General features: G+C 49.5%; 2 protein-coding genes across 2 annotated transcripts in view; both read right to left on the bottom strand.

The window, feature by feature from the left end:
* Window positions 1–13,345, bottom strand: part of RADIL (Rap associating with DIL domain) — a 51,252-nt gene that overhangs the window by 27,212 nt on the left and 10,695 nt on the right. The window lies entirely within an intron of this gene.
* Window positions 11,018–13,308, bottom strand: PAPOLB (poly(A) polymerase beta). Its single transcript, XM_086373779.1, has one exon. The coding sequence runs from the start codon at window positions 13,168–13,170 to the stop codon at window positions 11,242–11,244; it is 1,929 nt and encodes a 642-aa protein (XP_086229905.1). The 5' UTR covers window positions 13,171–13,308; the 3' UTR covers window positions 11,018–11,241.

A 13,345-nucleotide genomic window follows, 5' to 3' on the forward strand; every position in this document is an offset into this window, starting at 1 on the left:
ACGCTGTCTCTGGTCATAAGAATGTAAACACCAATTACAAATCTAAACAAACTTATTTAGATTCATGAGCGGACAGGGCCGAGGGGCTGATACTTTAAATGAGCGAGGGTGAACAGAGTGGAATTCTCGTCCAGCCGTAGTGGGACACGTGTGTCACCGTAAGCCGTGGGGTTAAATGCCAACAAGGACCAGGGTTCACAGCTGAACCTGGTTCCCTCTGGGCAGGGCCAACTGGGAAGCAGGGAAGGCGAGGGCAGAGACCAGCTGTTTTGGCTTCCGTGCTTTGCTTTGTTGATTTTAATTAGTGATGAGAAAGTATCACTTTGCACGCTCACGGATGTAACTACTAAAAACAAGCTTTTAAATGTACATGCTTTTCTACCTAATGAACGAGGGAATGAATGAATGCACACACATATGGTATATATTTCATCAATTCCGAGACATACTTTCACATCTCTGAACGCACCCTGCGTGCACACGGGAAGTCCCAGGCGGCAGCTGTCATGTGAGAACTGGCTGTTGTTCCAGGGGGGCCAGACTGTGCAATATTCCAGTCACTTAAGAACCACCTGAAGAATAGATGAGTTCTGGTTGTTGGGCACAAACTGGCAGGATTTTGCGCCACGGCCGAGAGACAATCCCAGAATAACAGTGAAATGCTCTTAAAAGGAGTGGCCTCAGCGATGCTTTTTGTTTCTTTTTATTTTTATTTATTTTTGGCTGTGCTGGGTACTCCCTGCTGCACGGGTTTTGCTCCAGTTGTGAAAGGGAGAGCTACTCTGTCGTCTTGGTGCTCGGGCTTCTCATTGCAGTGGCTTCTCTTGTTGAGATGCACAGGCTCGGGGGCACACGGGCTTTACTGCTGTGGCGCACAGGCTTAGCTGCCCCACCACACGTGGGATCCTCCTGGGATCAAACCCATGTCTCTGGCAGAGGGATTCTTTACCACTGAGCCACCCAGTGACGCCCAGCAACGTTCCTGAGGCCCAGAAAAGGGCACCTGAGCACAAATAAATAATAATATAAGGCACTGTGTCCTCGTTGACCTTGTAGTATTTTCTGCGTTAGTGGTAAGGAGGTACTGGTGTTCTTACAATCAATAACGTCTTTTATGTGGTGAAATACAGTACATACAGGAATACCTACTGCAAAATTTTTCGTAAATGATTAGTAAAAAAAAAAAAGAAAAAAAAATTAAAATATACACAATGTTCTGACCATACCATGGAGTATTCCATAAACCCTAAAATGAATGAAAATGATAACAGATGACATGCGGAGATTTTCAAAAGGAATTTGCTAAGACAAGATACAGAGGTCTTCCCTGGTGGGCTAGTGGTTGAGAATCTGCCTGTCAAGGCAGGGATCACGGGGTTGATCCCTGGCCCGGGAAGTTTCCACGTGGCACATAACAACAAAGCCGCGTGGGCCACAGCTCCTGAGCCGCACTCTAGAGCCTGTGGGCCACAACTCCCAAGCCCCTGCACTGCCACTGCTGAAGCCAACGCCTGCAGCCCGAGTTCTGCAACGAGAGAAGCCACCGCACCGGGAAGGCTGCACAGCAGCACGAAGAGCAGCCCCTGCTCGCGGAGACTAGAGAACGCCCACGCGCGGCAAGACCCCGCGCAACCCAAAATAAAGAAATAAGTCTTTTTTTAAAATACAGAAAAATAAGTATGTGATCCTGTTTCTTTAAAAAAATTTCTTTATGAAAATCCCACACATGTACATGTTTACATAGATCTGTACAGCAGCAGAGGAACACAGGATAACTATGGAAGGCCATGTGGGAGCAGAATTCTAAGGTACCCGTGACCTCTGCCCCTGGGGTCTCTCCCGGGAGTAGGCTCATGGGCAGGAGAGATCCTGTAGGTACCACTCAAGTTCCTGAGCAGCTGATCTGGAGATGCAGAGATTATCCAGCGGACCCAACCCAACACGCGAGCAACCTCCAAGCAGAGCGTTCTCCGGTTGGTCACAGGAGAGAAGGCCTGAACACCGGGCTTCCCTCGCTCGGATGGGAGGGGCCACAGGAAAAGGAGCTGAGCGTGGGCGCTAGTCCACAGCTAGCAAGGAAAAGGAAGAAAGGAAACACGGCGATTTCAGTCCTACAGCCCCGAGGAGCGGAATTCTGCCTTGCACCAGCGACTCCTCCCCACCGTCTATTTTCCCCTTTCAACTTGGACACCCATGACGTTATCCTGTGTCCATCCCACCACTGGCTGCTGGGAGCAGGATAGGTAACTCGTCCCTGTACCAACGGGCCCACGGGGGAAGGACCGTGCCCCTCCACCCTCAGGGCTGTACTTAACGGACTACACCCAGGGGCCTCCTCCACACCTGACTGAGGCCACTTAGACGATGAGATCTGGGACTTGACCTGATACTGTAAGGAGGTGAGATCTGGGACTGGGAGATGGCTGTGTGCATTCTGCACGTGGACGAAGGTCGCTGGGGCCAGAGGTCAGACTGCAGCCAGAATTCTGGATGCGCCCAGCGACCGTGCCTGGTCTAACCACCTCCTCAGGAGTGGGTGGCGCTCCCGAGGGGCGGTGGGGGAGGTGTCTGGGCATCAATAAAAACAGGGAGGGGGGAAGGAGAGAGTTCTAACTTCACATGACTGGCTGGGGTGTAGGGCGGGTCCAAGAGACCTCGAGCTGCGGTCTCAGCTTCAAGGCCTTGGCTTTTCCAGGGCAGCCAGTGGCTGCTCAGCAGGAGGCGGCACCGAGGAAGAGCCAGCAGGGACAGACAGGAGATCTCCCCCAGGAGTGACCCGACAACCACACCCCAAATCCGGGTGACGACCTGACCCGAGCAAGGACTGGCCCACGGTGGGCGGCGGGCCCCGCGGTCAGCACGCGGTGCCCACAAGCGCCTGCCTGAACCTCACAAGCAGGCTGAAAGGAGACACGAAAGCCCACACACCCTCTGATTTAGCTCAGAAAGTTCACACCGAGGCAAAACCGGGCCATCTGGAGAAAAGCAAAGCACGACCATCACAGAGTGGGGATGTGGGCACACCTGCAGCAAAGACCCCGGCCAGCCCGCGGAGGACCAGGAAGGCGGGAGCACCGCTGCCCAGTAGGGGCCTCGGTGCTTTATAACTATTGGTTCAACTGCACAGACGCAGCTTTGTTTGTAACGGTTTTCTCTTTTTAATGTATTATTTTATCGATCTTATTTTGGCCTGCGTTGGGTCCTCATTGCTGGGGGCTGGCTCTCTCTGGTTGCAGAGCACCAACTCGAGGGCCTCCCAGCTCAGTAGCCGCGGCTTCCGGGCTCCGAGCACAGGCTCAGCAGTCGTGGCGCACGGGCTTAGTTGCTCCTTGGCCTGTGGGGTCCCCCCGGATCAGGGGTTGAGCCCGTGTATCCTACATTGGCAGGTGGATCCTTTACCTCTGAGCCACCGGGAAGCCCTTGGATATGCTTCATATCCTCTTCTGTAAAAAGGAAAACGGTTCATCATGGTGGTCTAACGGGAGCCAGGGTCTCAAGGACCTTTCTTCTCTATATTTTCACGAGTGGTTCGAAGTCTTTAAGATGAGCGTGTGTTGCTATACAACCAGGATCGAGGGTAAGCAGACCTCCCCTAGCCCCCTGGCAGTGGGCCCCTGCCCTGGCACCCCACACGCTCTGGGCTCCCAGCCCTACCTCCACCCACACCCGCGAGCCACAGGCGCTTCCCTCAACCCTCCTTTTCAGCCAAACATTGTGGAAAAGTTGTCTGCGCACAGGCTTCCTACTCACCCTCTGGGATGACGAGGAAACGCCGCAGGCACCTGGAAGGGTGTGGAGAACAGGATGACATGCCCACTGGAAAGGCCGTTCCAGATACGGGTGAGAATTCTTCCTCCATCCAAAGAGAAGAGCGCTACTGATTTGGGGTCGTAATTCCTGTGTGTGTATTTCTTCATGATTAAGTATGGCTGGGATGTTACACACATACGTAGTAAATATCTCTGAAAAGCACGTATTTCATCTGCAGTCATGTGGTGTGAGCACAGACTCTGGCTCTGTGTACCTCTAGCTCATCCCTGTTCGGTGCCGTGCGGTATTTCACCCTGAGGTATTTAAAGGGGCCGTTCTTCCTGCTGACCAGTGAGAAGTCTCCAAGATGGCCCCAAGGGATCGCCTGCTTTTCGAGCTCTTCTGGAGTCTCCTCCTGTTTAACCACAAGGACACGGCGGAAGTGGCGGTGTGACTTCCACATTCGGGTTCTGAAGACACTACAGCTTGTGCCTTGCACTCTCAGATCACGTGCCGGGGTTAAAGTCAGCTGCCACGCCGTGAGGACCCTCCGTCAACCTACGGAGAGCTGGGGCCTCCTGCCAACAACCAGCATCAACCTACCAGCTGGCATCACAAATGTTAAATCACCTTAGCATTCCAGAGATCCATCAAACTTGCTCAGGATGGTTTGGTATACATTTCTGGTTTGGGTTTAGTTTTCATATCCACATTTGGCTGATAACTTTTATCATGTTCTGCTTCTCTGGTTTTTACATAAAGGTTATATTTGTTGTATAGAAAAAAAACATTTCTTCTTTTTCTGTTTTCTGGCATAGTCTGATGTAAAATATTGGAATAAATCTTCTCATTGAACATCGGGTAGAATTGGCCTGTACAACCTTCTAGGTCTTATGCTTTTTGTGATTTTACTTTGGTTTTGATTGGGGACATCTTCAAACTACTCAAGCCATTTCTTTCAAGGTTATAAGTCCATTCAGGTTTTCTGTCCTTCAGTAAGTCTGGGTAGGTTATCTCTGTGTAGATTGCCCATTTCAACTAAGTTTTCAACTTTACTGGCATAAAGCTTTATAACGTATCGCTTATGTGTATCATCTTCAGCTTTCCTCAATCTTCCCAGTTTTGACTATTTTAAGTCTTTCCAGAGAACCTCCTCTCCGCTTTGTTGGCCCTCCACACTGCATGTGTATCCCTGTCTCCACTCTCTGCTCTCTACTGCTTCTCTGAATTTGTCGTGTCCTTTCTAACCCAGCTCTGAAGGCACTCAGCGCATCAGTCTTCAGTCTTTATTTTCCTAGGGCAGCGTTTACAGCCAGGCACCCCCTCTTCTGAACATCACGGCTGCACCCACAAGCTGCCTTTTCATTACTCTTCAGTTCTAATTCACAGTAAAGTGTCTTTTTTGATCCTTATTCAGAAGTCTTAGTGTCTAAATGTAGGAGTCTGCAAGACGCTCTATCGTTGTATTTCAACACCCATTCTGTCCTGTTTTCCTCTCACATAACAATGGGGATGACGATTACACGTCCAACGAGCACAGACTACGCCTTCTGGCCTCCCTTGTAGGTAGGCAGGGCCTTCTCGGGCTTCCCTAGTAGCTCGGGTGGCAAAGAATCCACCTGCGATGCAGGAGACCTGGGTTCAATCCCTGGGTCAGGAAGATCCCCTGGAGAAAGGGATGGCAACCCACTCCAGTGTTCTTGCCTGGAGAATCCCATGGGCAGAGGAGCCTGGCGGGCTACACTCCATGGAGTCGCAGAGAGTCTAATGCGACTGAGAAACTCGTGGGGCCTGCTAAGTTCCAGTCAGCAGAAGATGAGGGCGCGTCATCCTCCAGGACAGGGTCTTCGGGGACAGCGTCACCCCTCCCTGCCCCTTCTTTCCTCCAGCCTTACATGAAGATGTGGCGGCAGTGGCCATGCCGTCGCCCTGCACCTGGAGGTGACCCCGGGGATGGAAGGCACGAACTGCAGCGGTGGGGCTGGCCCTGGGGAAGCCGGGGTCCCTGGGGGCCAGGAAAGTGTCCCCACTGGCCCTGAACCGACTCCCTCTGGACGTGAAAGAGAATCTCCCTGTACTGGGCTCAGTCATTGTCAAATGCAATGTCTGGTTAAATGCAATTCCTAACTGATGAAGACGTGTTTAAGACAACCCTCTGGAGGTGGCCCTGGGGTACAGTGGGCAGCCCACTGGACTTCAGGAGATGACATCACCTTGGTGCTAGGTTTCCTGATCAGACATCACACACACAGAAGCATTTACAACTTGGATTAACAATAAAACCAACACCACCTCCTCCCCCACCCACCCTGCAAGAGGAGGAAGGCTTCCCGTCCGCCTTCCGGCACTGCGGCCCCCTCCCGCCCCTCTGGCCCCAGCTACTCTGGATTCTGCTCCACTTTCCCTGGTTTCTCCCTTACACTCCGCAGTTGTGCTAAATGACACTGCCCTACTTTGCTTCCTTTAAACCTCATACAGAATGGCCACACTGTGTATTTTCCTGCGCATTTCTTTTCCCCCCAGCGTTAGGAAATGCAGCTATTAATATTATCCGGACACACGAGGCCTGGGTCCACGTTATTTACTGCATGACTACACTGCGCGCCCTCCACTCCGTGCTAATGGAGATGTGCGTTTTTTCAGGCTTCAAGCTATTACAAAATGCTGCTGTTTCACTCTCCTCCTCATCTCCTGGGGACCGTGGGGCAGTCTCTCTAGCAAAGTGCTTCCTGAATTGGCACACGTGGGAACCGAGGACATCCACGTGGCATGCGGGAGGTAAGCTAGAGGGGTTGAGGGGTCTGCAGACGTGGCCCAGACTCTGGCCGCCCCGACAGACGAGGGAGCAGTCAGATGGAGGGCACCAGAGCCCCACGAGCAGGGTGGAGCCCTGTGGGCGCATCGCCACACTAGCAGAAAGCCCACACCTCCTGAAGGGACCGGTCTGCATTGCGGCCCACTGGCCATCACATCAGCGCGCCCCCTCCTCACCAAACCTCAACGCTGTCAGACTTCATTTTTGTTAAAAAAAAAGAAAAAGGAAAAACAGCTCTGTGGTCTTAATTCCCACTTTTCTCACCACTAACGAGAGGCAGCACCCTTTCCCGTTCACTCTTATTTCGTCTTCTGTGAAGTACCGAAGCATCTCTTTCGCCCGTTTATTGGGTTGCTTCATCTTTTCAGAGACCTCCTCCCCCCATTGTTAGTATCTCCTGGACTGTGACTGTCTGATGTGTTATGAAATCTCCGTGCTCACAGCCTGTTTTCCACTTTTCACTGTTCATCACTTGATAGAATAAGAGACTCTGTCTGTCCGTCTCTTCACGACTTTAGCGCTTTTGTGTCTTCTTTAGGAAATTTTTTTCTGTGCTGTTTATCATTCATTCCCAACTGTTTTGCAGTCAGAGAACATGTTCCATGAATCAAGTAATTTAAAATATGTTCCATGAATCATGTAATTTAAAATATGTTCAAGCAGAAAGTAAAAAGAGTTTTACTTTCTGGTTGAACATGAGGGTGTGTGTGTGTGTGTGTTACATGCCCAGTGTTTATTTGACAATAAAATGCATTTCTAATTGTTGAGTGGAAGGTTTTACAACAAACGTCCAATAGATCAGAGATAACAACTGCCGGTGGGGGGAACGGGCGACAAACCCAGCCTGGGCGTCTGCTGACACACATTCCGTGCTGAGCTCCCTTAAAAGGCAGAGTTCAGCAGCTGAGACAGAGACTGCAGACCCTCACAAGACTGAAAACACTTCCTAGCTGGCCCTTTATGGGCTTCCCTGGTGGCTCGGGGTAAAGAATCCGCCTGCCATGCAGGAGAAGGAGGAGACTCGTTTGATCCCTGGCTGGGGAAAATCCCTTAGAAGAGGAACCTGCTACCCACTCCAGTACTCTTGCTTAAAAAGTCCCACGGACAGAGGAGCCTGGCGGGCTGCAGTCCCTGGGGTCGCAGAGTCGGACACGACTGAGCACCATTCCCCCACCACCTAGCCCTTTACAAGAAATGTTTGCCAACTCCTGTTGTATGTTCAAAACTATTCCCTTTTTGTCTGCTTAACATCAATTAACGAAAGGAGCTGTGTAAAAACGTTCTGCGACAGGGACGCTTCTGGCAGACCGTGACCTGTTTACCTTGAGGCTCTTAGATGCGGACACGAAGCCACGCCCCTTCCTGCCGCAGCTCCTCTCCTCTCCCTGCCGCACCGGTCCCTTCTGCCCCCGGCAATTATTTTCAGCTTGAAGCGTTTGGATGACACTGTCACTCTAAGAGCTTTTTGTTGGCCTTCCTTCCTCTCTCTCAGGTCTTACATTCTGGGTGTGCCGCTCGTAAACAGAGCAGCAAGCAGCTGAACGCGGTTTTTCCACAGACTCCGACAACCTCCGCTTTAGTGAGGATGTTTAGCCCACTTATGCGTACAGTGACGTACTTGGCTTCATGTCCCCCATCTTAGACGGGGGGACTTCCCACCCGCCTCGTTCCTGGCTTTCTCTGACAGACTTGCACTGGGCAGCTCAGCCGGCACGCGGGCTCTCTGTTCCCTGACCACGGATGGACGCTCGCCCCTGCCTTACAAGTGCTGAGGTGTAATCACTGGGTCACCAGCGAAGCCCCCTACCTTCTTTTGAATTAGGAATTTTTTAACTCTATTTTTTAACCATTTTCCCCCAAAAGAAAGTGGTTTATTGCTTTTACGACAAAGTAAGATGCTCTCAGAAATTTTTTTTAGTGAAGAAAATTCTTTTGGAACTTTAAGACTTTTCTAAAATACTATTTTTGTCCGCTTCAATACAGAAAGCTCTGCGGAGGCCACTGCCGGGGCTGGAAGGCGCAGTGCGCGGCCCTGGGTCCCCTCCCCACCGATGGCTGAAGCCGCCTGTTCAGAAGCAGGGCTGGCACTGTCGGTGCCCCCTGCCCCGCCGCCTGGGGCGCCCCTTTGCCAGCACCCACTCCAGCTCTTCCTCACCACCAGACCCCTCCCCGCCACAGCATCCCGTACAGGAGCCTGGGGGGGCAGGCAGGGGGCCAAGCTGCTTCTGGTCAGGCTGGCTCAGAAGGAAAGCCAGAGGCCATGTGTTCAGTGCTGCTGCTTAAGGCCCCAGTCTGGCTGTGGGGTCAGCATGCTTGAAATGAAGTGTTAATCTTTTCAGGCTTCTCCCTAACGCTGTAACATGAACTCTAGACTTCAAATAAAGTGGACAGGTTCATCAGCGTCTCTCCCTGCTGGAGCACTGTAAGAACAGCTGAACTGTTATCCTCAGGTTTAAATCCCTCTGCTCGCTTCTTTCTCGTTTATTTTTATTGTTTTTTTTTTTTTTTTTAATGGAGAAATACATCATCTCTTTTCAAAATAGCGCTTGAAAAATACAAGGAGTACAGATACTATAAAACAAAGCAAACTCCAGTCATGAGACACTACGCACACAGTATGAAAAAATAGTCCGATATTCAGGTAATGAAAACTAGAATTAAAAAGCTCCAACTTTCCAGCTTGGAAAAACAAGTACAATTACACGAAACATTTAATAAACTAATTTTCCCCCAATGTGTGAACAAAACGACAGGACTAAATTTGTGCCTGGCAATTTCAGTGACACAACAGCTATTCAAAATACACAGGTACTGTACACACGTCACCTGATTTTATTGTAGCAGAAGGGAAGAGGACCACACAGGTAGCAGGAACACCGTGTACTAGGCGTCAGGAGGTCATGGTGAACAGAGTCTCAATTACTGCACAGCCCACAACAGAAACGACTAGAATCCAACTTTGGGGAAATTATTCAGAAGGACGGGGAAAGAGTTTAAGAAGCTGCAGTTTGAGATGAAAAATGCACGTGTGGTAAAAAGGAACACTGTCAGGGGATGGGAAGAACCAGAACCAGGCTGTGGAAAGCCCGTTAGGTGTGCTGCTACGCCCAGAAGAAGACCGAGCTCTCATCACCTACAAGCGCGGGCACTCCTGGTTTTCAACATGAATGTTCTGCGGCTGAATTATGAGCGGTCTTTTTTTTTTTTTAATTTAAAGAAAGGTATTCTAAATCTTTTGCAGGACCAATGAGTAGAAAGCTGACCAGATGTCAAGTGCTTGCTAGAAACTTTTTATGTTTCTACATGTAAATTTCACTAATGAATTTTAGTAAGTCATTACAAATAAAAATTGATTTAAAATTCTAGAGAAAATGCTTTTGCTTACACGTTTAAATTAGAAATTAACTTTACCATAAGCAGGTATTCTGTGGAGTATACACATCTTCTCTTACGTGGAGACTGAACGGCCATCCAAGATGGATAACATGCTTCACAGGAATTACGTTTAGTAAAACTTCACTCAATACTAGCCAGGGGGCCACAGGACTGTTGGTTTCACATCATGGTTGAGAAAACACGAGCATACTGAGTTTTCTGTGAAACAATATACAAGCGCATCTTGTGCACACAAGCAGAGAAGGCAGTGGGGGTGGGGGGTACAGGAAGTTTTTCCTTGTTTTAAGACAAATGATTAAGGATAAGAGAACATGGAGCTTTGTTAGCTCCATACAGTATCTGCCGTCTGACCGCTGATTGTTCGCACCCTCAAACAGTTGTACAGATAAAACCAGTGTCTCCTTTCTTGATCCTGTCCCATCAAAACCAAACACTTACTAATTACTGCTCCAGCGCCAAGCGCATATCCTAAGAGCTGGTACTTGGTCTGAAAGGGTGACCTCACAGGGCTGAGCCAGGTGGCCTCGATGCCTGTGAAGCACAGCACACCACTCGCCACACAATGGGAACCCACCACAAGATTAATAATGAAGAACGCCCTTCAGGAAAAAACTGAAATCCATCAAGCTGAAAAGGCTAAAATTAGTTCTACTTTCTAATAAAAATATACATAAAGTGCATCATCAGCATAAGGAATTCTGATACCAGTTTGTATTGCAAACTTCCCCCAACAATGCACCCAACATCAATCCCGTCCAGATGTCAGTCAAGGGTACAAATATAGCTGGAGGGGGTTTTTCCTCCTAAAGGGCAGGTGTCCTTTGAAATAGCATAACTGTGGCTAACACGTAAGTATCCTGACACATTAGTAACAGTACTTCCAGCTTCACATACTAACCTGGACTTCTGATCAAGATTAGCCCATAAGAGAAGTCACCAAATACACCTACTAAACCTATCTGGAACCGTATCTAGTCTGGTACCCTTCATTCTCCTCCATTAGCATGTGAAGACAGCAGGCTGAGTTGGCAGATACTGTTTATGGACCTCGAGGTGTTTTTCTCAGTTCAATCTGTTTTATTGAATTCTTGATAACAGGAATAGGATCTGCAGGGAGAGCAGGGGTACTGGGAAGGTCTGCAGTGGATGTTCCCCGTGAGGCCAACAAAAGCTGCTGTCTGAATAGTTTTCAATCGAGTCACACTGGTCTCTCTCTGAAAACATTCCTCTTCTGTTTTGGCTGCCTTGGTCCTTTCTTCTTGGTGACGCGACAATGTCCTCTAGACTCCTACGATAGGATTAGCTATGCTTGTTGCTGCGCTCCCTGAAGGCCTGGGTGGATGGCTGACCAGCCGTGTTGAGGAAACGACTCTGGTGACCATGGGCTTCGGTGCTGGAGGAACAGCTGGCTGTGGAGCAGTCTGAGGGATGCTTTCGCTGGACGCACCCCCCAGGCTGTCGCTGGGATTTGCTTGCTGCAAGGAAACTTCAGGAAACTGTACGCCAGTCACAGATGCTGCCATTGCCACCGGGGCAGGACTGTTTCTGCCTTGAGTGCTGCCAGTCACTGGGCCAGTCTTCGAAGCAGCAGGAAGTGACGACACAGGTGTGCTGTTCTCACCGTTGACAGACAAGTCAAGGCTGCCGTCATCCAAGGCTGTCAATCTGACACCTTCTGTAGAAAGTGTTTTCTTTTTCTGAAGCACATGATTAGGCAGTAGTTGATGAAGTTCCTTTTTTTTCAAATGCATTGCAGCAATTTTCATGTCCATCTCAAACATTTTACTATTTATCGCTTGCCTATACACAGTGTCTGTGAAAGACTGGATATCATAGGTGAGGTCAATACTGAGAACTTCAGAGTTTTCTGGTTTTTTTAACACTAACCCAATCACCCACATTGTACGAAATTCTTCCTTGTCAGGACTCTCCTTGGGTGCTGGAAACGACTGAGGATTCACATGAGCCAGTGTAATAAATTCATTCTTCTCCAAGCTTCCGACCAGAATTCGGATTTTTGATTCCACCAAACCCACCCACTCTAGATGTTGTTTCTCTGTTGGCGCACTTGCCAGAAGCACAATATAATGCTTGTACTTCTGGAAGAAGCTGGGCGCTTCGAAAAGTTTGGACCACTCTGCCTTACTCAGCAAAATCTCATGTGTGATAGCAAGCCCTTGCTTAAACTCTTCAATCATGACCATCCGTGTTGAAACAGACACGTTGTAGGTGGAGTTCTGCTGTGGGTATGCTGGTGTGATTATGGGCATGAGATGGTACCTATCACTGGGATTTACTCTTGGGTCCCAGACAGGCAAATTCAGATTCCGTTCTTCGGGCTCTTTCAGTAGCACTGGATTCGGCCATTCCCACTCAGAAAACACCAAGAAAAATTTACGGACAAGAGTTGATGCTATGGCATTTGGATAAAGCTGGCAAGTTCTTGCTACTAGCATCGCCCAGGAAACACCACCGAGGAAACCTAGTATATTGGAATAAATATTGTGGCATTTGGCCCACAGCTTGATGGCTCTCAGAGTTAATCTGAAGTTGTCAATGTTTGGTACTAGATGTAAAATCTCATCAGTTACCCGGCAACCATTAAGGCTTCTTATGCATCTTATATCTAAGTTTTTAAGCAGACTGTCATCTCTTAGGTCCAAATCTTCAGGAATAGTCTGCAGTGCTAATCTTGCAAACAAAATATCAATCTCTATCCCATCGAAACAGAGTTTGATAACTGGTACAAATGCCTCCTCAACAGCCCTTAAATCCTTTACTTCTTCATGTAGTTTCAATTTATCATAGAAGGAAGTGAAAAAGTCGCTTCGATCAACGTGTCTCGGTGCCACGCACAACGCATCGATATCTGCACCTTTCGTATGCACCCCTAACCTGTAAGAACCAAATGTAAAGATTTTCCCTCCAACATTTTCAATTACAGCTTGTGGAAGACTCTTGCTTTCACTGATTTCTCGTATCCATTCCTTTACCAGATTATTTAATTTCTCCAAAATTAAAATCCTGCGCTGCAGTTCCTCTTCCTCTTCAAAAACCCCGAAGGGCTTCAGAGTTTCAATTAATTTCTGGGTAAGTATGCAGTCAGTCTCCCTGGGGGGTGCTAAACTGATGGGGGAAGAGATGCCGTAGTGCTTGGGCGGCGGCGGGGTCCGCTGTGGTCCCAGGGTGGTCACCGGAAACGGCATCATCTCTAGCGCTGGCCCCGCCACGCCGCGTCCCCCGCCACCGCGACCTCCGTGGCCGCCGCCCGGGTCATGATCCGCTGAGGCGGGAGGGGCGGGGCTCCTACCAGCCCAGGTCCGACCCGCTCCCGCTCCGCTCCCGCCGCTTCAAGCACCTCTCCGCGGTCCCCTCGGCCCCAAC

The sequence above is a fragment of the Bos grunniens genome, chromosome 25 (assembly GCF_055505025.1).
Source record: "Bos grunniens cultivar Pamir isolate PY7600 chromosome 25, Bosgru_T2T1.0, whole genome shotgun sequence".
In the NCBI taxonomy this organism is placed as follows: Eukaryota; Metazoa; Chordata; class Mammalia; order Artiodactyla; family Bovidae; genus Bos; species Bos grunniens.

Coding starts and splice junctions, on each gene's coding strand:
- PAPOLB (XM_086373779.1), bottom strand. CDS start 13,170: ATGATGCCGTTTCCGGTGACCACCCTGGGACCACAGCGGACCCCGCCG.